Genomic DNA, 25,072 nt, shown 5'->3' on the forward strand with positions numbered 1-25,072 from the left:
TGGGTCTGTTGTCAGTGTGTGTGTTTCTCATGAAATAGCAAACATAAAAAAGAAAATCAATATGGTCAGTGTTAATATTGTGTTGCTGACCAAAAATAATGATCATAATCAAACGTTAATAATCAATGTGGCCTAGGACACAATTGTACTTAAAAAACTAAAAGAATATGGCACACGTGTCCCAGAGCATTTCCAAATGTGGCCTAAGTGAACGAATCTCACATGTGTCTTGGTTGTGTTCACACCTGAAGTTAGAGCTGTCCATGATTTACATAATTCTTTATAGTTCTAAATAACCTCCCATAGCCTTCCATATTTGTTTTGGTTTGTTTGTATTTTAGCTGCAGATCCATATTTTTCATAGTTTTCTTTTACAAAATATATTCATTTCATTTCAATATATGGATTTTGTATCTGAATTTGAATGATCTCTCTCTCGCTCACTCTCGCTCTCTCTCTTATTATTATTGTTATCATTATTATTATTATTTACAACATTATTGCTATAAGTGTCAGTATTATTTTTGTAATTATAAGTATCAGTCTGGTACTTATATCTATATCTAAAACTGATTAAAATGTGATATTTGGTATTTCCCTTCAGTAATAAGCGCATTACATTGTAAAACCTTTGATGCTTTATAAACCAACAGCAGTATTTGGAAATCAATTATCTGACTGACGGCGAGTCAGTGTAAAGATCTGAGAACTGGACTAACGTGATCAACCTTCTGGGTGTGAGTTAGGACACGAGCAGCAGCGTTCTGAATCAGCTGCTGGATACATTATTTTAGAGACCTGCTATACATCAATGTGAAACTGTATAGTCCACAGATTAGATATTTGAAGAAATTCCCTCAAAGCAATAGTGAGATATCACGTTCAAGAATTAAAGAAAACGTGTTTCGTGAAATCATAGCGACCTTGACCTTTGAACTTTGACCATCAAAATATTCCAACAACATTATACAATATTTGCTGCTCGAAGATTATGTTCTACAGATTTTTAGAAATGGTGAATATCATTATAAGTTATTGTCCAACCATTTTTTAATACAAGTTACTGTACTGTACATAGTGAGTCTTTCAGGTCTGTCCTACTGTATATACAACAGTATTCAACAGTTAATCTGGAAGCCACTTGATGGTGCTATTGCACTGTAATTCCAGTGACCACGATCCAGGGACCAGCTGCGCAGCAGGAAAACAAAACATGTAAGGATCTTGTATATGTATCTTTATGCATATTCAACATATTCATTTATCTACAGTGTATATCCAGCAATCATGGGCAAAGGTGTTCAAGGTTATCCATTTGATTTTATTGCTCTTCATCTTGTAAAAACGTGTGAACATAAACATTTATGCAAAACCTAAGGTTTTGGACAGAGTTGAGCTGCACACATAGATGAACACTCAAGTGCATAATATTCACTATGTAACACTCAGAAATGTGCTTATATCATTATCATTTGTGAAAACAGCAGTGGTGGATCAAAAGTAACTGCACATTTTGTATAGAAACTTCAAGACAGCCATGAAGCTGAAGTTTCATTTGTGGTTTCTCTTGTTTGGGAACATGGAAAACTGGATCGATCTGTGAATGTATGAATAACTTCTGTAAAACAAGTGGGACGGATGGAGACATACCAAACATTCAGGTCGGCGTGTTTGTTTGTTTTTGTCAGAAACCAATCGTTGCTTAACACACAGAGGGAGAACACTGTTCATGGGCCTGTGGAAACAAATGGGAAGCAGACAGTTTTTACTTATTTTGCAAATCACTCACCCTGAACACTTCTTGTCCATGAATAAATCTTGTTTATGTACATTTCTGAATGTGCTGTTTGTGGCTACTTTTCCCACAGTGCAACACACTTCAATGAAGAACTTACTCATAGTAGGACAATATTGCCGACATTTTAATTTTTTGGGGGGGCAATTTGACTTGCTTTTTCTGAAGTTTTAAAGTTTGAAGATCCTAGTACTGTGATTGACATGCATCTTGACTTGGCAAGACTCCTAAAGTTGAACAGCCTAAAAGTGTGTGTGTGTGTGTGTGTGTGTGTGTGTGTGTGTGTGTGTGTGTGTGTGTGTGTGTGTGTGTGTGTGTGTGTGTGTGTGTGTGTGTGTGCGTGCCTGTATGTAATTTGGTTCAGCTTCAGGAGACTGTTGGGCCTTGACGGAGGTATGTCCACACCATGGCCGCTGAACAAAATTTTCATCAAGTGACCAAACATTGGACGTCACAGCAGGGTACGGCAAGGCTGATTTAATAAACTCTTCACTAAAGTATACCAATAATACTGGAAAAATGTGTATTTAGATAATTGTTATGTTATAGACACAGAGTGGTTGTCAGTTTATTTGGTAGGCCTAGCTAAAACAAGTTCAGTCTAGAAAACCGAAAATAATGCACTTCACCTCATTAACATCAGTAAGGGTTGGGTGAATAACACATTCACAGACTGTAGACTACGAACAAACTGTAGCCCGCAACACGACCATGAAGCCCAATCAACACCTTTTCAAACCAGTTTCAACAGTTAGTTAGGTGTTACTAATAAACAGGCAACAACCTGACATTCTTGTTGTCAAAGCAATATTTCAAGAGACAATAAACCGCCAATCAAATCCATTGGAAACATGATTCTATGTTTCTTTTTAAAATGAAGTTATACCTATTTCAAGTTAACTTGAAAAGATGAACTCTTGGCACAGTGTACTGTGGTATTTGAGGTAATTTATTATTATTATTTATTTACTATTTATAATGAGCTATGTATTTATTCATTTTCACTGAATGCTGAATCTGAATAGTCAACTTAAAATCCATAAAGACAAACCACAATATCAACCAAACTCACATTTGTAAACTGAGTATTAAAGGTAAAAAGCTGGGCTGCTTTAATTTTTAACTATTTAAATACATATCTGTCTGTATTTGTATGAAAAGCCTAAACTCATTAAGCCCTATAAAAACAAAGAGCACACTTTTTTTCTTTGTTAAGGCTCATCAGGCCCAAGTCCATCCTGAGGAGGGGATGAGTCATTTGACAATTGGGCCCATGGGAGTGCCAAAAATGGAAAGGATTTATCCTCTGGGATGATGAAAATACTTAGTAAATTTCATGTGAACTCTTTGATTATATTTTGATTCATTTGACAGTTGTTTTACAGAATGTAAATGTTGGCCCGATTGTGGCAGTAAAAATAAGGTAGGGACCACATAACACATTGTAGTACATCCTCTGAGGACCATGAATATTCACAACAAGGAAATCTAGTGATTAGTTTTTGAAATGTGAAATTATTTGTGGTCAGCGTAATATTTCTGAACCTATCCTGTGCTAAACAAAAGATCAAGGGTTCACCAAAATGATTTGGACATATCATCTGAGGACCATGAATCTCCATTTAAAATTTTGCCAGCTGTCAAGTTATAGGTTTCTTAGACAGACTAACAAACAAGCATTAAGCCCCTCTGCTAACTTGACAAAACTTCCTGTAAGGCCAGAACAAGTTTGGGTGAGCAAAATTCTGTTCAGCATCTTTTCCCTGAAAGATGAGGCATATATGCTGCATTGCAATTCTCAAAATGTATCAATGCAACTTTAAATACAGATCCATCTAATCATTTGCCCCCATATTCTACATTGGGTCTTTCTTCCGGAAAGCCACAGCCTTCTTTTGATGAAATTGAGACTTGTTCTTCTTTTGACTCCACTGGCACATCAAAATATCCCTGAACGTTGTGCGGAAGGTCTTGTTACAGAGGGCATAGCACATGGGGTTGACTGTGCTGTTTACATAACACAACCAGTAGCCCAATGCCCACAGAGTCTCAGGGATACAGTCCTGACAGAAAGTATTGACCAACACCATGATGTTATATGGTAACCATGTCGTTATGAAGGCAAACAAAATAGCACTGAGTGTCCGTGCTGCTTTTTTGTCGTTTGCCTTTTTTTCATTCTTGCGCTTATTGATCTCTGTTTTGGCCTTAGAGGCAAAGCGTTTGGCCATGGCGGCATCTTTCATGGTGATGGCTGCAGGCGACTGGTCAGAAGGCGATGAGGTGACATCGCCTTCTCGGTTTGATTGTGACTTTTTCTGACTCTTGATAGAAGACGAGGTCTGTTTGTGCTTGTTCTTCTTCATCTTCCCAGAATGTTTGCCATCTAAATAGATAGATAGATAGATAGATATAAAGATAGATAGATAGATATAAAGATAGATAATTATGTATACTTCTGTAATTTAAGTATCATGCAAATAATGTATCTTAGAAGGGTTATGTCCAACCTGTTGTAGGTCTTGATGGATCTACACCATCAGCTTCCTCCTCTGAGCCTGACTTCTCCCCAGGGGCACCAACTTCATTGTTGTTAAAACTATCACAGCTGCTCTGCTCTGCCTCATCCACCGCAGTTGTCTTGGTGTTGACGGATCTCATGGATGCATGGCGACCTGGCAACAGTGATGCAAACCGCAAGCAGAATGTGCCACACCTCCCTTTGCGTCCTGTTATGTTGGCATTGTCGTTGTTGTTCTTCTCCGAGGCCAGTTGATTTAATTCGTAGCTGCTAGAGCTTTGGGAGCTCATCTGGCGCAGCATGGCTGATGAGTTCTTCTGGCTGTTAGTTGAACCTTCTCCACTGCCACTCCCCTGATTCTGAGCCTGGCTTGGGCTGTGGCTTGCCCCAGATCCCTTGAGACCTTGTATATCTTTAACTCTCTTCTCTGTCTCCTGATACATCTTCCAAAACAGGATTGCCATAATAGTCACTGGCAAGTAGAATGCAGCAATAGCAGTGCAGAACGTAATGATGGGCTCAGACAAGAACTGGATGTAGCACTCATTAGGTTGGACCGTCCGCTCACCCACAATGTACTGCCAGAACAGGATGGCTGGGGCCCATAGAATGAAAGAGATGGACCAGGCTAATCCAATCATGGTCATGGCCCGCTTTGTTGTACGCTTGGCCCGATAGGTCAAGGGTCTGGTCACAGAGAAATACCTAAGAACACACAAAAAGAAAGTAGGCGTGGCGTTCCTTACTGTCTACTACACTGTTTGCAGGGGTGGAAGTAATGCATTATATTTACTCTTTATATTTACTCTGACAAAGTTGTTGTTTTGTTTTGTAATTTCATTACTCAAGTATTTTACTGTCAAACATTTAAGGTAAAAATGTTACCAGATAAAATCAAAAGTTACATGATGAAGTTATGATTAACCAGGCGAGAACACATCAAATGAAAAGAGGCCAATCAGCATTTGATGCCCCTGGCAATGGCAAGTGTCCCAAATCAAACATGTCTCTCACGTTGGGTGACCAACAGGTGCATCTTTGGTCTGGTTAAATGCTAAAATGCTGACAGTGGATTCTTCAGCTGTGACATCTACTTTCCTTGCACCACCTTTCTTTTGTTGTGACTGCAAAGCTCATTCAGCTCAGTGAGACCAGAGGGGCTGAGTGGACTGGTTATAGTTTACAGTGAGAAAGACGCTTAGTGGACTTGTCATATACATGTAAGAAGTGACAGGTATTTGACTTCATTATTGCTGCAACAAGTACATGTTGTCCATGGTCTTGGATTTATCAGGCATCGGAATTAATTGGTTGCTTTGGGTTCACTCCTCACCTGGAATGGCGTATGTGCAGTGAAATACAGAGTACATTTTTACACATTCTGAGATTACACATTTTTTTTGGGGGGGGGGGGGGGGGGAGTACTCTAATACATTGGTAAATGATAAATGGACTGTATATATATATAAATATATGTTCATGGGCCTGTATATAAATATATATATTATATATATATATATATATATATATATATAAATATATATATTATATATATATATATATATGTATGGAGGCTTTTCTAGTCTTTTCTTATTGACTACATACATCACATTCTGCTACCTGTCAAAGCTGATGACGAGCAGATTCATGACCGAGGCATTACTGGCCACGTAATCAATTGCAAGCCACAGATCACAAACCACTGGCCCCAGAGCCCACTGGTCCATGATGATGTAGGTGGTATACAGGTTCATTGATAGGGTGCCAATGGTCAGGTCAGCAAATGCCAGGCTCAGGAGGTAGTAGTTGTTCACTGTCTTTAGGGCCTTATTGATCTTGAATGAAACCAATACTAGGATGTTGCCAACAACAGTGACAAGAGAAAGTGATCCAGTGAGGAGGACAATTATGATGACCTAAAGAAGAGATGAGAAGAAAAAGGAAGAGGGTTGTAGTTACGTACATTGCAATGTGTAAGACACTCCTACTATTAACGTCCTCAAACTCAAGTGAGAACAGTGTCAGCTTTCAAAAGATATTGGAGGAATATTGGAATAATAAAGGCTACCTTGATAAAAGAATGAAGTTTCTTTCAAATGAAAATGCTATTGGTATGGTGACTGAAGTCTCAGAACCTTTGCCAAATCAAAATGAAATTATTTGGATTGCTACATATCACCAGTATGAATTGCAAAAAAATATGATTTTGGAGTAAACAGACTCACCCTATTATGCAAAAGAAAATGGACAACAGACATCTACTGGCATAAGAAAACCCCTTGACTCTGTGAATGCCTCATGTGAATGCCAGCATCCATTGAAGTTTGTTTGTTTAAATTTCAACCATGTGTTGACATGTTTTTCAAAAAGATCATAAAGTGATATTCGATTTGTGAGATTATCGGAAGACAAGTATGAGGCAGCTATGATTTAGACCAAAACAAACGCATTATTACTCATAATAAATAAAACTTTCTTTTAAAATTGTCCTTTTTAGTTTAACATTAATTCAATGATGGAAGAAGAAGAAGTTGTGATGTTAAAGATACTCAAGTCCCACAAGGGGTCTATCGTGGGTCCTCTTCAGTTTACTGTTCATATGAATTATATAAAAGCAGTAACCAGTGTTACTTACATTAAAAACTTAAATTTCTATGTATATTTTACCGTCTTTAATGCCATTGAATAACCTCTTAATCTGGCCTTTGGATATCTAAGTTATCTTTAAAACTTTTCAGCTTCCTTTTATCAAACATACACTTGTTTTAAATTCAAATAGACGGATGGCAAAAATGTTACCAGAATTCTGGAAGCATTTAAAAACACAGAAAGGACTGAGTCACTGGTTCATTTAGATATGTCTAATAGATTTCCATGCAAAGTTTATCTTGGAGCACCAACTATAAACAACTGTTTCAAATGAGCCATAAATTCCCTGGGGTTTTGGAGCAGCCATGTGAAGAGCACGACTGAATGTTTGTCTGGTGGTTATAATTCCTTGCTACACAGTGAGGCCACAGCACTACCCTGTCTCGTCTGTTCTGGAGTACTTTCAACCTACAATGTACATGTGTTTATAAGTGCAAATTCAGTCGAAAGAAATTGGTATTGAGTGTAGTTTTCAATGTCATAAACTTAGCAAAAAGGTCTAACGATGGCTAGTTGATGTCTTACTCAGTATAACATTGTTGTATGGACAGATTGCATTAGTGTACATCAGTACTTAGCTAAGAAACTGATGCGATGAGAAAAGATTTACCAGCTCGACTGCAGCTGATTGTTACCTGCAAGATAGAATGTCCTCCTAATGGGTCAAAGTCCTCTGCTGGCAGTATTAATGTCCTGTTTACTGATGAATCAGTGGCATTTCCTCCTTGTCCCGAGACATGACTGACGTTATGCTGCCACTCACCAACACCGTCAGATAATATGGTCAACTCCTGGTAAGAGCCACCTGCAGATGTAAAGAAACATAAATTTAAGTTTTTGCTCCCTTGCTCCCCATACATATCCTTTTAGATTTTCATTGGAGGCTTTTACAAGGATAATTAAAATAAACACACACCTACGCGATATCTGAATTACTTACAGTAGTTGTTATCAATCAATCAATCAATCTTTATTTATATAGCACTTTTTATTAGCACTCGCTTATTTGCAATGAGGAAACACTAGAGGCAGAGTTTAAAAAGATTAAAACTCAATAAAATGAAAGTGAGTAGAATAAATATAAAAAATATACACAAGTATATATATATATATATATATATATATAAAATAAAAACAGTAAAAAGTCTGAATTATAAATTAAATGACATAAAAGAGGTAAGATTCAATTAAAAGCCAGATTTAAAAGGTAGGTCTTCAGCTTTTAAAAATGGGAACACTGTGCTGCCCCCAGGTCTTCGGGAAGGCTGTTCCACGGATGAAGGCCAAAGAAGGAAAAAATACACCTCACTGTGGGTTATGGTTTTAACTTTGAGAATAACTAAAAGGCCACTTCCAGAAGAGCTGTGGGTTTTAGAGGGCTCATATGTTAAAAGTAAATCTGAAAGATAAGAAGGGGCAAGAAAATTAGGAGCTTTAAAAACCAGTAAAAGGACTTTAAAATCAATTCTGAAGCTGACAGGTAGCCAATGCAGAGACTTTAAAATGGGTGAAATGTGTTTCCTCTCTTTCTGGTCTTGGTCAACACACGTGCTGCTGAATTTTGGAGTAGTTGTAGTTGACCTAAATTCTTTTTAGGTAGACCAGAAAATACAGCATTGCAATAATCAATTCTGCAGGTAATAAAAGCATGCATTCAAATCTCTGTATTGGCTTGTGAGACAAACAGTTGCACTCTGGCTATGTTTTTAAGATGATAAAAACGAACCTTTGTAGTGTTTTTTTATGTAGGGTTAAAAAATAAAATTAGAGTCAGATATTACTCCAAGAGTTTTGACTTGTTTACTGGGGTTAAGAGCCAGTGCCTAGAGTTTTGTACCGAGTTTGTCTCTCTGGGCTTTAGTACAGATAACTAAAACTTCAGTTCGAGCTGAAGAAAATGATTTGCCATCCAGGACTTGATATCTAAAATACAAATGAAAAGGGCATCTATAGGCCCTGAGTCATCAGGAGACACAGCAATGTAGAGCTGTATGTCATCAACATAGCTATGGAAATTAAAGCCGTGCCTCCTGATGAGATTTCTGAGAGGCAGCATGTAAAGATCAAAAAGTGTAGGGCCTAGAATTGAGCCTTGGGGAACACCACAATTCAGTTTATAGCTTTTGGAAGAACATTCAGAACTGAGTGATCAACGATATGAAAGGCGGCACTTAAGAAAAGTAAAACAAGAGCATAGAGTTTTTCATGTCCATATTGCATGTAAGATCATTTACCACCTCAACTAGTGCCGTCTCAGTGCTGTGATTAGTTCTAAAAACCGGATTGACATTTTCAGAAATTTCGTGTAGGTTCATAAAATCATTTTTCTAAAATTGTAAACTGGTCTGTAGTTGTTAAGAAGTGAGGGGTCTAAATTAAGAGGTTTGAATATGCCGTTTCTTAAAGCAGTAGGGAAAACACCAAACTGGAGTGAATCATTTGCTATGTTAAATAAATCTTTGTCCACGGAACTATTAACTGATTTTAAAAAGGGTGTAGGGATGGGATCTAAGGTGCAGGTTGCAGGTTTTAGTTGTAATAACACTCTCTAGTGTTACCTACCGGAGATTCTGGAGGATAAAGATTTATATTCTGATATTGATTTAAATTTGATCTTTAGAGAGGTAAGACTATTGATCCTCAAACCCGGATTAATTAGATGGTCAATGGTTGAAAATAGGAATTTGGGGTTGTTTTTGTTGTTAGTTATCATTTGGAAAAGTGTTCTCTTCTTGCGTGCTTTATTGCCTTATTATATACTATAAGCTGTTCATGAAATATTTGATAATTGACCGTTAGTGTATTCTTTCTCCATTTTATTTCCGCTTTTCTGCAGTTTCTTTTCAGTTGTTTGATTTTCTCATTTCTCCAGGTGGTTGTCGGCTTAGAAGTAACCGCCTTTAGTTGTACAGGGGCTACTGGGTCCAGGGTAGATCTTAATTTAGAGTTAAAATGATCTACAATTGAATCACAGGAAGATTGTAATACCTCTGTGGGGGTGTCTTGTAAAAGATTGATAAAATTTGCAGCCACTTCAGTGGTGAGACAGCATTTCCTAAAAGTTCTTTCCGGGATATCCTGCTGGGTAACGGCATTCACAGTAAAAAATACACAGAAGTGATCAGTTATATCAGCACCTTAGCACCTCAGTTGTTATAGAGGTGCTAAGTGATGTAGACAGTACCTAAGATGGCAGGCTTGAATATGATGGTTTCAGACTGGTCTCTCATTCCAGGAGAACCGTTGGTGAGGAAGTGGATAGGAGTAGAGCTGGAGGTCATATTCACGATGGCCTATGGACAGCTGGAAGGAAAAGGAGGGGATTAGATTTACAGATGAATGCTTGTGTGTGTTTAACATGTTTCATCTCTTAACATCTTTACAAAAGGTTTGGAACAAAACAGTTATTAGGTTCAAAGAATAAGAACTGTTCTAATCTGAGGGGACAGCAGTTTTAAAAATGTTATCATCACTTGCAAATTGTGTTAAATTGGATCTTTGATATCTCTGACTTGTTATTAGTACCAAGTTACAGTTGTCTGTGTCACCACACAGCTGCCCAGGAATTTCCTTACAAAATATGACACACAATAAAATTGTGCTGTGACGGTCATCAAATGTTTATATTCAGAAGACATATACTGTCACAGGAGCCACATGCCACATCATCTCACCCAGCCTCAGAAATTGGGGCCTAAAACAAACAATATAAACAATATAACAATATAAAGAAATTGAAAACAAGGCACAACATAGCACATTATGTTATGCTACTGTGTGTTACTACAGTGTTACTGCACCTCATGCCAATCCCTGCCACAGAAACTCCATCTATACCACAGATTTTCTCCACCTTATCTAACCTCACACATCTGCAACTTTGGTACCAGAAGAAATACATTTAAGAACTAATGAGATGGAGAAAACCTGAGGCTAGATGAACAAAAAGCACTGATAATAAAAACTGAAAAACCTCGGAGGGGTGATGCTTACAGTACCCTGCACGTGCGTTGTATACAGGCTACTATTTAAAAACACATCCTACTTTTTCATAATGATACAAAAAAATGTACACAACATAAAAGGTCACTAAATTAAGTGTTTTGAGACTTTGCGCTATTGCTTCATTGTAGACCTATCAGCAGTGCTCTTTGCCCCTCTGTCTGACTGTCTGTCTGTCTCTCTGTCTCTCTCTCACAAACACATTGACCATCTGCCACAGCACCAGGAGAAATCACACCTGTGTTGGTGTCCCCTTAAAATATTTGACAGTCCTGAGCAGGCACGCAGATTTCAGCATTAACTTCGTAGACACTGCTTTCGATGTGCGTACAGTTCTCAGCAGCAGGCTGAACTCCATGAACATGTATTTAGTCCACCGGCTTTAAAAAAAATTATATTAAAACGTTGGACGTCTTTCTAGTAACTTTGGGAAGCGAGGGGACAAACAAACGAAAGAGAAAGACAGAGACAGCTGTTTTTAAACGCCTGATAGAGACAGACAAGTTTTGCTCAGCACATCAATTTCCCCACTGCTTCCCTACTCAAGCTACTTTTATTTGGCTTTGATTCTGACCTTACGCCTGCTCCTGACCAGGCATAATATCACAACCTGGCTTAGTGAAAAGAGTTCTTAAGCCTAGTCGGTGCGACAGTCGTAACTATTCGGCTGGACTTAGAACGTCGAGTTATGACCGACATAGCTTAAGACCAGGTGTAAGACCAGTTGGTGCAACCGGCCCCTGGTTACACGCATGTTTGTTGCCATGGTTACATAATGACCTACAGTATATCACTTACAAGAAGTGGTTTAAATTTGGGAGATAAATATTTCTCAATCAGCAGAGAGATTTTAAAAGCAGTTTAGCTTTTAATTTCATGCTAAAATCCTATACCACAACTTAAATACTGTGTCTGTTTGCCTCCACGCCACAAACAAACCACAACAGTCTTCTATAGGAAGCAGACTGACTATAACTTCACTAGAAGCCATTTTCTCCAAACAAAATGTGTGAAAGCTTCTCAGAGTTGTTTGACCAACTCTCTTTGTAGATTTGAGAAACTGAAGCTGACTTTATAGGGTTATGTTATTATCTCTGTGACATTTCCCTTTACTCTCTCTCTCTCTCCCCCCTTTACTGTCTTGCACCGTCCAGACTTTCTTCAGCTTAAAGCACCCCGACATACACGATAGGATCTTCTGTATCTCACCAGCATCTCCTTGGCCTGGCTTAACTCCAGCTGAAACAGATATTTTCATTTGTTCCATTATCTGTTCTGTCACGAATGGTCACAGTCTCTTTTTTCCTTTGTGCTTCTGTTCATGAACAACTTTAGGCAACTGTTGACCAAGAAAAAGTTCAGTCATAGCACCATAATTATTCAAAGTATTAGACTTTCCTACTTCCGCTTGAAGCCCTGGAGCACCAAGGCTGTTATAGCAATCCCCGCCGCAGCAGAGCCACTGTCCTTGTGGGTTATTTTCTTCATGATGGAAGTGAACCAAACATGCTAGACATCGCGACTATCTACTGTCTGGGTTCATATGCAGTCCAACCAGGACAACATGTCTAGAAAAAGAGTGTCGAGTTCAATCCTCCGCTCCCACTGCATTGCTGATTCTGGCATAGATTAGCATAGCCTGTAAAGAATAGATGACATTACTAATACAGGCTGTACTAATTAAAGCCAGAACCATCATATCTCCTCAGAAAGTGTCTTCACTCTGAGGCAAGATGTTGGGGCACAGAGAGGTCGATAGGTCATGCTGTTATCTGAAGGGCTGCACTCCCACACAAATCAGTAAAACACATTAAAACTCAAATTCACTCAATCCCAATATTTAAACTGGGTTATCAGGGCACTTTCCTGTTTCACAAATCCATACAGCCTGGAAGATAATTTTTAAAAATATAAAAGCAATGGGTAAAAGAGTGAATTAATCAGAACAGAAAGGCGGAATTACTAAATACAATCAGTGGCATGTCTTCTACCTGTAAATTTAAAATCAAATCAGTCATTAGTCTTCACACAAACAAATGAAACAGATGTTGAACACTTGAGAAACAACTGGTCCATCATCTGAAGAAACAGTTCTCACATCGCACCTAAAAAGTTATTAGTTGAGGTAAGTTGCACTCCTTCAGTGCAAAGTTGCCTTGTAAAGTATAGCCAAAGCTAATATGAGGCTTCAGCAATCTGTGGTTGCACTTGAGCATGAACACACTGCACTTAAAGACTTTGGAAGAACTTTGGAAAAAGAAGCCCCCATCATTTATTCAACTATTAAATTTAGCTGAACTCAAGAAAGGACTGAAGATATGGTTATGATAAGATATGGCTCTCCATCTCTTACTCTGCAGGAGGAAGGGAATGACCTCAGGGCCAGTATGAAATGAAAAGGCAGTCGCCAATAAAGTATTGTTTTAATATACAGTAGACTTGGAAAAAAAAAGTAGACCCATCCAAATAAGGAAATATCTCTCCTTTGCAGTCTTTCTTATATGTTGCGTACTTCAACAATTTCTGCATAATGAATGCAATAAAAGAATACTGTTCTTAACTGAAATTAGTATTTGTTTCTCTTACACGTTGATGCCTTTAAAGATGCAGAAGAGTTATAGTATGAAGCAGATCCGTATTAAAAAAGACAAAGCAGTATGTGGGCAAGAAACACTACCACCGCATACTGACATATTAAAAATATTTTTTTCAGCGTTTGTTCACTTGATTGATCATTTTAAGCCCTCTATCAGTTAACCAATAGTGTCAGAGGCAATGTCTTTGATTGGCAATTGCCTTCAATTTTGCCATTGCTTTTGACAAAAAACATGTAGAAGAATTCAAGGAAAAACATGCCACAAAAAGGATATTTAAGTTTAATGTCAAGTGGTTAATGAATTTAATGTATTTTCCTAATTGACTATCAATTACAAAAAAACCCACTTGACTTTGTCTGTCTGCATATATTTTTTGAAGAATAAAAATGAAATGTACTTACATTGCGCTGTGGTTCCCAGTGTTTTGTGTGATATCCTAATGGGAGGCTCAGCTCTGCTCATGCAAAATGTTTCTCTCTTCTGTGGCTCAGACTGCTCACTTGGTGTATGACCGGGACCTGCAGCTCCGCCTTTGACCACTGATTTGCTGCCGTCTGCAGTGAAGCTCTGTGAGATCTTAGAGGGATTTCAAATGGGGCGTCCTTACCGGACCAAGTGCTGGTAACACACCCAATTACTCAATGTGCTTCTTGTCTCCGAATATAGTTCTCTATGATTCTGGCTGTGTTTCAACAGACACCTCCTGTTTAGACTGGTGTATGTACACCTCATTTTTTAAACAAATTTTTGTTTTGATTTGAAGCAAACATATTATCCAAACTAAATTCATCAAAAATAATATATATATCCTGAAAGGAAAACGTTTGAGTTTGATTTTTTTTTCATAAACAGGGACAAGGGACAAATTAATGACCTTGGGTAGATGTTCATGGACACCATGAAGAAAGTAAGGAAACATGAGGGCAAATCTATATGAGCACCAGCCTCCTAGTGATTTGAAGGATTTTGACAGCTTCTAGTACATTTTGATGGTCCAAGGGTTCAAGTCCTTGTTCGTGCTCTTTGAGGACACATTGTATCGGATGCTACTAAAATATTGTTTTTCGCCATGCTTACCCAACGCTTGACTAGTGGACCACTGCTTACATGAAATGGTGTTTGTGATAAATATTTAATAATATTCTAATTAAGACTACTTTATCATATTGTACGTACATAGGTTTCAGCAAAAGGTGATTGGCATTGTCACTTTAGATCCACCACAAATGTATGAGCTACTGTAAGGCAACAACGTGGGGGCATTCTTAAATATTTGGTCAATTTAAAAGTGCGTCTGTGAAGGATTCTTATAAAATATATAAATTGAAAGCCCTGTGCATTGCCTCCTTACAAAGCACAGTATATTAATAATGATACAGAGTACTTATTAAGGCTGCAATTTTGTAAGCAAAGGGGAACACCCACCAATGTAATAACAGCCCACAAACGTAATGAGCCACAAACCTTATACAAATCTGCAGCTTTTAATGTAATAATCCCACAAGCCTACGTCAATCATTCAATCATTAACCGTTTGCAAGCTTTCAATTTTCAGTCGTCACTCGTCAGACTGTCTTAAAACATGAGAAATGCTTTGTTTTCATTATTTCAAAGAATGCAAGACTGTTGTAAATACATATTCAAGCTTTTGGCTTTTGATATGTACTGTAGACATATTTTATTTAAATGGTTCACAGATTATTAAATCACTTTCTTTTGGACCCAATGAATACATCAGAACATATTTTTTTATGTAAGCTATGTACCTTTGTACCATGCATTTGTATAATATCCTATTTTACATTGCTCTGTTTATATTTTCTGTTCAGCACCTTGCATTGCAATTTTGCATGAAAAGCGCTAAATAAAAATAAAAAATACAGTTTGATTGATTGATTGATTGATGTGAAGGGAATAAATGTAGTTTCTAGCACTGCTGGAATTACCACTACTAATTCACCAGTTGAATTTATTATATGCAAATTGCAATTATAAATAAATGATCCATTGCAGCTTTTCTGATTCATGCTGGTGACATGTGCTGCGCTCTGCCGTCTACGGAACACAAAGGGAACCCTTTGTCATAATGAGATTGTGGTTCATGCCGAATAAGATGAAAGTGATCCATGTCATAATGGTATCAGTGTGTTCTGAGTGACAAGTTTTCTTGTCAAAAAAATAAATGTGGGTGCTCTGTTCCCAGAGTTGATCCTGAGAGGTGGATGAAAAGTGTGTGACAAGTGAAAAGTTGTGAAAAAGTTAAATCAGTGTGGAGAAATGTGGCTTACCATATTAGCACAATAGCGTTGATTACACAAACAATACTCACTGGATAAGATTTGTTAGAAAGGTGAGCAACAAGTGTTACAAACACTGAGTCTAACTAGATACTCAAGTAACTTGTATATCACATGGATACACAGCAGAATAGTAATCCTGGCCTTTTATAGTTTTCGAAGATTACAAAACATGAGCAGTGCCAAAGCTCTAATCATATACTCTGACGAGGTCTTAATATATACTTAACTTCTTTTCATCAAATAACCCTTTTGACCTCTTCATACACTCATGCTCTGCTTTAAATTCTAGTGAAGAGCTCAGTGAACAAATATAGCAAATATATCAGGTTGAATTGTCTATAGAAATGGGCTGGAACAGAGGTGTGGATTTTGTTTTGTTTGCATCCAAGACTGTAAGTCTGTTTTTTCTGTTGGACAATTAAACTACCTTATTTTGCACTCTGCATTTGGGTCCTGCTCCTCGACACTTGACAGTTTGTCCCTGTATGTTGCATCCACACGTCTCTCAAGTCTCTCTTCTTCTAGGTTCCTTTCAAACACTTGGTAAGTTTTTCTCGAAAAGTATTTAGCATTTTAAGGTGCAGCTTCTCTGCTGACATTTTGACTTCCATCCCCGTTTTTCACTTTTCATCATGAACAATTGTACAGTACAGTCATTTCAGAGTCGTGCTCCAATGACCATGATTGGTGATGGGCCGTCTCGCAGCACCGTGTCCACATTAGCAGCACTGTGTATTTTGGCTCATTGGCTTCTCTCACAATGCCCCCACTACATTTTCCATTAATTAGCCCCTCAACTTTTTATTGGAACGTCACTGGTGCGGATGTAAAATAATTACGTAATAGTGAGCACCGCCATCTAACTTGTGCTTGCTGTGGTTATACACTGTGATTTGATAACAAACTCTTCTGCAAAATCAGACCCAAAAGACACGGCACCAAATGAAAATGTAAAATTCTGGTTCCATATGATCACATGAATCAGGGGACGGCTATTTGCCATGTTCATGACAGCTGGTGGTTGGGAATGCGGACTCTTTATTTATTTTTGGTTATATTTCTGCTGACTCTATTCCTTTTCCTTGCTTGGAAAGTTCTCGTTTCCTGTCTGCCCCCCTGTAATCTCACCATTATGGGTTTTTTTGTGTTGAGGATCATCAGTCAACCTCTCTGTTTGACACTCAGCCACACTCATTCGAGATTCCCTGCGTGGCCTCTGAACGTATAAGGAATGGCTTCATTTGGAGGATTTGAGTATTCTTTATTTGCCAACCCAGCAAATCAGCACCAGTGAGCACAATCACATTGTCATCTCCATTATGAACTTCTGTATTAAATCTTCATCATGGATCCTTAACTTGAGTCCCAGCCCCTTTGATCCACATCATTACCAATACACAACAGAACCTCATACAGAAATTCTTTGGCAGCAGCTGTGTCCCATAGGTGTCAATGTACTGATTAGGGATGATGAATGAAGTGATGATAAATGAGGTGACACTGTGTGAACATGAAGTCGGTTGAACATGCTGAGGGCCATTTATGTGTCCAAGAGGTGCATTCATATTGCAGAATTAAAACACCCTTTCCATCGTAGCATGGAACACTATCAAACAGTAATGTTAGCTAGGAAGTGGTTGCTTATGGTAGCTTACGAGTTACCAGATATGATATGTTTTACTTTGAAACATGACATACCTCCAGAATTTAGCTATCCATTGTCTTTTACCTTTGGAGATAATGTGTTTATACGACTTCAACCAGGATCACAGCAGCACCTTCAAAACATCCTTTTGATAACTGCATTTGAGCTTTCCACCCTGTACGTGACGTCATAGGAAAAAGGCCGCTGCGGGAATACAGTGAATTCTGTGAATTCTGTGAATTCTGTTCTCAGTTTGTGAGACATTTGTTTTAAATACTGATCATTCTTTACTATTTGATTTAATTTAAGTATGTAGTTTAAGTATTATGTAGATGTTTTGTGAGCAGACAAACTTTTACATGTGCAGAGTATAAATGAGACTGAGAGTTTCCAGGACAAACTACATTCCCAGCATAGAGTGTAATAATGCAGATATTGTAGTGAATTTGACAGATACAAATATTAGATTTACAAAATTTCACACAAAATAAATAATTACAACTGTACCTCCACCAAAGAGGTTATGTTTTCAAGCCTGTCCATTTGCTAATTTGTTTGATTTTCAGCAGGATTACGCAAAAATTACGGAACTAATTTCCATGGAAGCCAAGAAAGAACCCATTTAATTTTGTGGTAGATCCGCTCATCACTTTCTTTAACATTGTGAGGGTTTTTTTTATGTTTTCACCAATTTCCCAGGGAATAATACATGGAACTTGATGAAAAATATCTAAAATATTTAAAACATAAAAAATATGATATCTATGAGTGTGTGTACTAAGTTGGTGTGGCTTGATTCTAGTTGTGACTGATTTTTATTAGTATTTAACCAGTCTACAGTAGCTTTAATAGTTCCAGAGTAGTCTAAATAATTCCAGAGAACTGAATTATTTGTAATCATTATTCTAATTATTTTTTAAAACTAACTGCTAAACCGCAGCACGTTTGCAGCAAATTACCTCGCCCCCACACACCCCAATTGTTTTAAATCAAACTTATAACGTTATTTATTATTCAAATAAACAGATAATTTACCACACTTTTAAATAAAGGCTTAAAATAATGAGACCTAAATATTTGCATCATAAAGCTTTTATTATTTGTAGAGACTGTGTCAGAGGTGAGGGGATAAACTGGACGCTATTGTGCTAAGTGCAGGTTACAGGTATAGGCTATATGTAGTGCCCATAATATGACCAGCACGTTGTCTGTTCTAAATGAAAATTGACCACAGTACAGACATTTTGAAGTAACAACATTCTCTTCTTCACAAGTTAATAAAGTTTTATTTCAAAATCATGCAAATCCATTCATTACTGATAGACTCCATCCCGTCCCTCTTTACACATCTATGTCTCAGAAGTCGCATTAACCAACTCAAAAAGGTCTATAATGATGCCTTACTGTGTGGCAAACTAAACATGCCCCTTCTGTGGTAAATATGGAAAATATTTATTTCTTTTATACATGAGCAAAATACCACGTAGCAATGGCATTCTTCAGTCCGGTATGGCCATTGCAATTTAAAAAAAAAAGCATAGGCATGACATTGGCATTGTATAGTACTATATACATAACACTCACACAAGTTGGTTGCGACTGTAACATCCACTGTTATTATACGTACACAGTCATTGGTGTGACATGTAAAACACACGTGCATCCTCACCTACCATTAAAGGTGCAATCAGAACAACCCCGTGTCTCTCTGAGCTAACTCTACTGTATTGTGTAATAAAAATTACAGTACGGACGTAATGTCATGTAAGAACTGACTGAGGTGAAATTGTGAGTCACGGCGCCTCACAAATGTCCCTTACTAGCAAATAGGTGTTGTCAGCTGTGTTGTTACATAGCAACAACAACCTATAGGTTGGTTGACTATTATGACCCAAAATGTTCAGTGTTTGATAACGACATTGTGAAATACAGGGTAGAAATAAGATACAAACTAACTTTTTAAACATGAATTATAAGCCGAGTTTTTCAAATATATTTTGTTATTATATATCATCAGTTCTGTCTGTATTTATTCATTTGAATATTTATTTCACAATGCATTTTTGACATAACTACACCTTGGGCTACTGTTATAAGAAATATGATCCTAACCAAATTCTCTCTTTCATGCTTCACTTCAGAGAAACCAATCCAAGTTCAGGGTGTGAGCTGAGGCCAGGCACGTGCTGACGGACAACGTTCAGCCAAAGCTGCATGTTTGTCAGGGTGGTTCTGTGCAAAGAGCCAGGAAAATATTACCTAAGTATTGCACCTTTAAGATTAAGTGGTAAACTAACTTAACAGAACAACCTCAGTTTTATTACCTTACCATTATTTAAGTAAATAAAATAAAGAAATAGCTAATAAAAGAATAAATACCTCTATCCATTTCAAGTTTGTTCCTTCTCCTTTGTTTGCAGTCATGTCCCATACACTCCCTGAAGGGCTTAAAACCAAATGATACTTAGACAAACCTGTTACTCGTACTATATTAAAACAGAGATGTTACTGTAAGTGAGAGAAAAGCAGGAGCCACTCTCTTTTTTTTCCAAAGAAATGCAGCAAATGAGTTGAAAAGTTACAATGACACCCACAAAACTTACATACATCACAGAAATCTTAATTCATCTTAAATAATCCTATTAAACAATTTATGTGACATAGATTTAGTGTCATTGTTATAGTTGTTCATTAAACCCGCATAATAAACATGCAATGGCGTTTTTTTTCTGAGATAGTTTTTTTTTCGAATGTTCATACAAAAAGAGTAACTCTGTTTGCTGTATTGCATAAGGTCATCGAAAAGAACAGAAGAGAAAAAAACAAAAGAACAGAATTATCATTGTAAAAAGTTTCTTGCTAGTGAACATCATTTGCCAGCTCTGCACATAGTACATTCAATCAACACACATGTTGTAACTGAGAAAACAAGAAAATAAATAAATTATTGTAATAACAATTCTACTTTCAAATAGATTATTTTGTTTCTGATATGATCATTCATTCGTTCTTTATTTGTGCATTCTGACCCGAATCGTACGAGGTCCAAACTTTGAAAGTCATGAAATGTCTAATGGAAGTTGTGTGCCTTCCATTCCCTTTGATCAGTGCCAGTTGATTTGCTGCATTACAGTGAGGGTCTGACAGTTACAGTGCAAAATAGAGATAAGTGAGTGAATGATCCAACAATACTGCAATGGATGATGGGATTTCTGTACCTTGATGTTGACTCTCCTGTACTGCATGACACTGAATGTATGCATATCCTTCAACAAAGCTAACAAGACAGATTCGTCTTGGCGGCATGGCAGCATCATGAATGCTGAATACTGGTTAGTATCATTAAACCAGTTACACTGTTGGAGCAGTTGTGGTATACATGAAGCCTGCTCTGTGGTAAACACACGCTCAGGCGTCAGTTTACTTACACCTGGCAAAAGCTCTTGAGGAGGAAGCCAACGTGACGGTGCAACTGATTAATACACTGGTGACACAATCCACTTGCCTGCTGTTCGATGTCCCCATTATTGGCATTTGTTTGTTAGTGAGCAGGATGACGCAAAAACTGCTTCAATGAAATTTTGCGGAGCGGATGCGGATAAAAAGGCAGATCCAAGATTTTTCTTTCACTTTCTTTAACAATGGCGAAACAGGCCGTCAGCCTCGGTATGCCACCCTTCTCGTTTGGACCTGAAATCAGACTCCAGTACAGTACTATATAATTAAACAGAATGAATGAAGTCATATGGAGATGCACATTTTCAAAACTGTGTCGCCCCATTTGCAATTCAAAAAGCTATAAAGCACGATGGGAATTTGAAATCACTTCAAATGTGGATAGTTCTACTCAGGCATGGACATGCCAGCCATTTTCCTTTAGTCTCCAAATTAAAGAGTCGTGAGGACTCTCCACTGTTCTTCCATCTCTTTGCCCTGGTGATCCCACATGGCATCACCAAGCTTCACTTCGGTACTCTGTACACCTGTGAAGCTAGCCCGCGTTCCACTCTCCTCCTCCAGCGTGCATAGCTCATTCCTGTCTTAGTAAGGCACTGTATCCTTCAGTCTTCCCTTCCCTCTTCTGTCACCTGTTCTTTTATCATCTATCTTCCGCCTGCCTTTGCAGTGAAGGAGTGAGAGTCGCTCCGCTAACAAGCACGCACAGGCTTTGTATTCAGCTTTAAACAAACCCTTTTTTTGCTGCTTTGGTATTGCTTTTCATAAAACTACATCATTTGATGAACAAATGTACTGAGCTAGCCCTAGTTACGTAGCGTTCATTAAAACAAAAAAACAGTCTACCTCCAGTGGCACCAGGAGACTGTGATGTCTTTGACGTACCACAATTCTAACACTGAAGAGTTGGACAGAATAAAGCCACGTCTTTCTGGACAGTGGCATCAGTGTAGTGGACTGTAGTTCCCAAAGACGTTAATAATGGATTCAACCAATTTGCAAGGAGAGTTTGGGGGCCGTTTTTTTATTTCTCTGATCTTTGAAACAGAAGATGGAGGTAACTGGCGAGCTGATGGAGGACAGTGGAGCTGAGGTTTCATGTCACTCAGCTCTACTGTAACATAATGGACTTGCTGACCATGCTGCAAGCACATATTAGCACTTACTTTAGGAGCCCTTCACACACAGGGTTGGCATGTACAGGGTGTGGACTCATGTGACTGTGTCACAGGTTTGACCACCCTGTCGTGCCTCTGCAGGCTGTAGTTTGGTGGTAGACTCTCACTCCACAAACTAGTTCAAGTCATCGGCTCTTTGTCGCAATCTCTGACCCTGGAGGCGTCTAAACGGTCAGATTTGTTGCAGAGCTGTGGTGTTGGATTACAGCGGGTTTTAGAGATGTCCACGGCCTGTACCTACATGCAACGTGCATTAAACACATGAAAAGTCCAAAACATCAACCTTCTGCTCTTTGTGTATCCGTCACTGTACTGAATGTCTTTCAGGAAGTACTCTCTCTTTATCTTGCGCCCACTCTCCTCCTCTGTACATTTTGGGTCCTTCTTTTCCCCCCTTGCTCCAATAGTCCAATTTTTTGCTTGCTAATGTGAAATTAGAATAAGATGAAGCAAAAAAGTCAGAACCTTATGTACAGCACACAATGGGATATTTTCTCTGTACAAAGTCTTAGAAGCATTCCAAACAAAGTGGGGGCAGAGCTGGCAGAGTTTACTGTCTGGATGAGGAAGAGCTGGGAGGAAGGCTTAGGGTGGGGCCTGAAGAGGAGTTCCTCCTGTACTGGGAAGTGGGGCAGAGTGCAGAGCCTGTCGTCTAGTACAACAGGGAACTTAGACCTCCATAGAGAGCAGGATGAAAGGTTTGAGGGGTGAGAAGAGGGAGGATAGAGTGCCTCCAACAGGGGACAGTGTGAAAGGGAAGAGTCTCTTGCTCCAAGAACAGATCAGTTGAGCTGATCCTCATACTGTTTCCGGAAACAGTCACCAGCCGGGAAAAACTCCCAGCAACGCTCCTGGTACATCTTCCATACGTAAGACTCCTTGAAGACAGCCAGAAGGGGAGGTAAGAACATATCATGTTATATGAAGTATGACTTATTTGACTCATCAACATTGTCCACCACTAAGGTTAGTAACAGCAGAGTACGCTTAAAGTGGTGACCCACAAGGGACCCCAGTATGCTTCAAACAATGACATTTGACCACATTTCAGTGCCAAACCTGAAGGCGGGGCAAGAAACCTGCTGTCATGAGATGTGCGAGACACAGAGAATCAAATCGAACTGTCTCCGCTCAAAGGTCGTCATTTCATACGCGTTTTATATCCAAATGATACAAAACACTTTGTATCCACGTGAGATTTGAATCACTTTCGTTTCAATTCATTTCTGTTGGTCAGATCCAAAGACTGTATATAAAGATAGACGACGCGTCTCCATTCCCTCTCATGGTAGAAAAATGAAGCCAAAATTATCTGGATACAGGTGCCTCCATCTTGCACATTTGATGTCAATCGGAGCCAGAGTTTGTGCACTAGTGATCATAGAGTGGAGCCACAGACACAACAGATTGTCTGTTTGGAAAGTTACAAAATAAAAAGTTGGACGATAGTTTAGGGGTTAGAGAAGTCCTTTGTCTTTAAAACCATTTTCTTTAATCATTTAGTCTTAACCTTTAACCATCATAACGGTCTCAATGAGCCTAGGCATAACGACCTCCATCATTCAAATTTTTTCTAGGAGAAATTTTAACCTTAAAGAGATAGTTCAGTGATTTTGAAGTTGGGGTTGTATGAGTTACTTATGCATAGTTAATATGTTACCGTATGGAGATCGTGATCAGCGATGTCATTTTACGGAGTTTGGAGGAGAAGTGGATATATATGCCAAAGAATGTATGTTTCGGTTTTTACAGTGCAGGTGGCCGATCCAACAGGCACTGTCTGCAGCATACTGAGGCTTTCACAACACAAGGGGGGGAAAGAACAAAGGTCAGAAACAGATGTACAAACACATGACAGTATCATTAACTTTACCTGGCCTGTGTGCTCTGTTTCGTCTTTGTTGATGAGATACATCACAAAGAATCTGAAACACACACGGACGCACACACACATGGACGCACACACACACACACACACATCAGAAAAACATATGCAACATTAACTTAATGCAAAAAAGCACCAAAAGTGTCTTGTGTTAAAATTACTGATTTAGTGCTGTAGAAGAGACACATAAGCTCAAAGATCTGAGCGTAGAACAAAGTGGATAGCAGTGGCTAGAGTGTGTGTGTGTGTGTGTGTGTGTGTGTGGTGTACTGACAGCAGTCCTGGTTTTAGGTAAAGAGAACAGCAGCGGGAAGGATTTTGATGTTTGATGTGAAAATGATTGCAGCGTGTGTTCCTAATAAAGTGCTCAGGGTGTGTACAAACAAAGATGTACTCACAGGTAGTTGGCTAAGTTGTGCTCCTGTAGCGTGTGCGTTTCAAAGCCGTGTGGCACTGTGTCAAAGTAGTCATTACCTATTCCACAGATGAAACATTTGGTCTGGAAGAGAAACATTGACAAGTTCAGTCACTGCCATCACACAAAACATTTAACTGTTGGTTTTTAACCGTGATCCCTAGTGTGCATCCGGAGGTCATGCAAATGTGATGGGGACTTGAAAGCGTTTGCATGTGTGTGGGGGCATATTTTTATACCCTGGTGGAGACTTAAACCTGAATGCACACTAACCCATGGGGACTTGTGTTCACCTGTGTTGGGACCACCTGCCCCTATAGTTGTCCATATGGGATGTATGCATGTTAAGATGTTTTTACTGCAGAAATGGAGACCAGCATCAATGCAACCTTTTCCTGTGTCCAATACTGTAGAAATTGATTGGAAGTGAAGTTGGTGATTAAGCAAATTGGCCCTGATAGACCAGATATTCATTCTGGTACGTTTATAATATAATATAATTTAATAATAACAATATCAAAACTGTTTACAACAACCAATTGATGACCATGGTACACGCTACTGGTTGAGTACAAATTGAGGTCCCCACCAAAAGACAGGTGCAACACGTGTGTGTGTGTGTGTGTGTG

The 25,072-nt window shown here is 38.5% G+C and overlaps 2 protein-coding genes across 7 annotated transcripts in view; both read right to left on the bottom strand.

Annotated features, from left to right (window-relative positions):
• Positions 1 to 1,300: 1,300 nt before the first annotated feature.
• On the bottom strand, positions 1,301 to 14,104 carry chrm3b (cholinergic receptor, muscarinic 3b). The gene is made up of 6 exons (XM_035613875.2): positions 13,966 to 14,104; positions 10,150 to 10,268; positions 7,601 to 7,770; positions 5,937 to 6,232; positions 4,306 to 5,021; positions 1,301 to 4,181 (listed from the first exon to the last, which is right to left on the bottom strand). Exons 2-6 carry the CDS (start codon positions 10,244 to 10,246, stop codon positions 3,652 to 3,654), a joined length of 1,809 nt encoding a protein of 602 aa, XP_035469768.1. The 5' UTR covers positions 10,247 to 10,268; positions 13,966 to 14,104; the 3' UTR covers positions 1,301 to 3,651.
• A 4,479-nt stretch (positions 14,105 to 18,583) lies between these two features.
• Positions 18,584 to 25,072, bottom strand: part of ryr2a (ryanodine receptor 2a (cardiac)) — a 149,690-nt gene continuing 143,201 nt past the window's right edge. For all 6 annotated transcript variants that reach the window (XM_047327633.1, XM_047327634.1, XM_035612945.2 and 3 more), the window contains 3 exons: positions 24,427 to 24,527; positions 24,017 to 24,068; positions 18,584 to 23,021 (listed from right to left, as the gene is read on the bottom strand). In XM_047327633.1, coding sequence (XP_047183589.1) covers positions 22,926 to 23,021; positions 24,017 to 24,068; positions 24,427 to 24,527 — 249 coding nt within the window. In that variant the 3' untranslated portion in view covers positions 18,584 to 22,925. The remainder of the gene's footprint in view (positions 23,022 to 24,016; positions 24,069 to 24,426; positions 24,528 to 25,072) is intronic.

Source organism: Scophthalmus maximus, chromosome 16 (assembly GCF_022379125.1).
Source record: "Scophthalmus maximus strain ysfricsl-2021 chromosome 16, ASM2237912v1, whole genome shotgun sequence".
In the NCBI taxonomy this organism is placed as follows: domain Eukaryota; kingdom Metazoa; phylum Chordata; class Actinopteri; order Pleuronectiformes; family Scophthalmidae; genus Scophthalmus; species Scophthalmus maximus.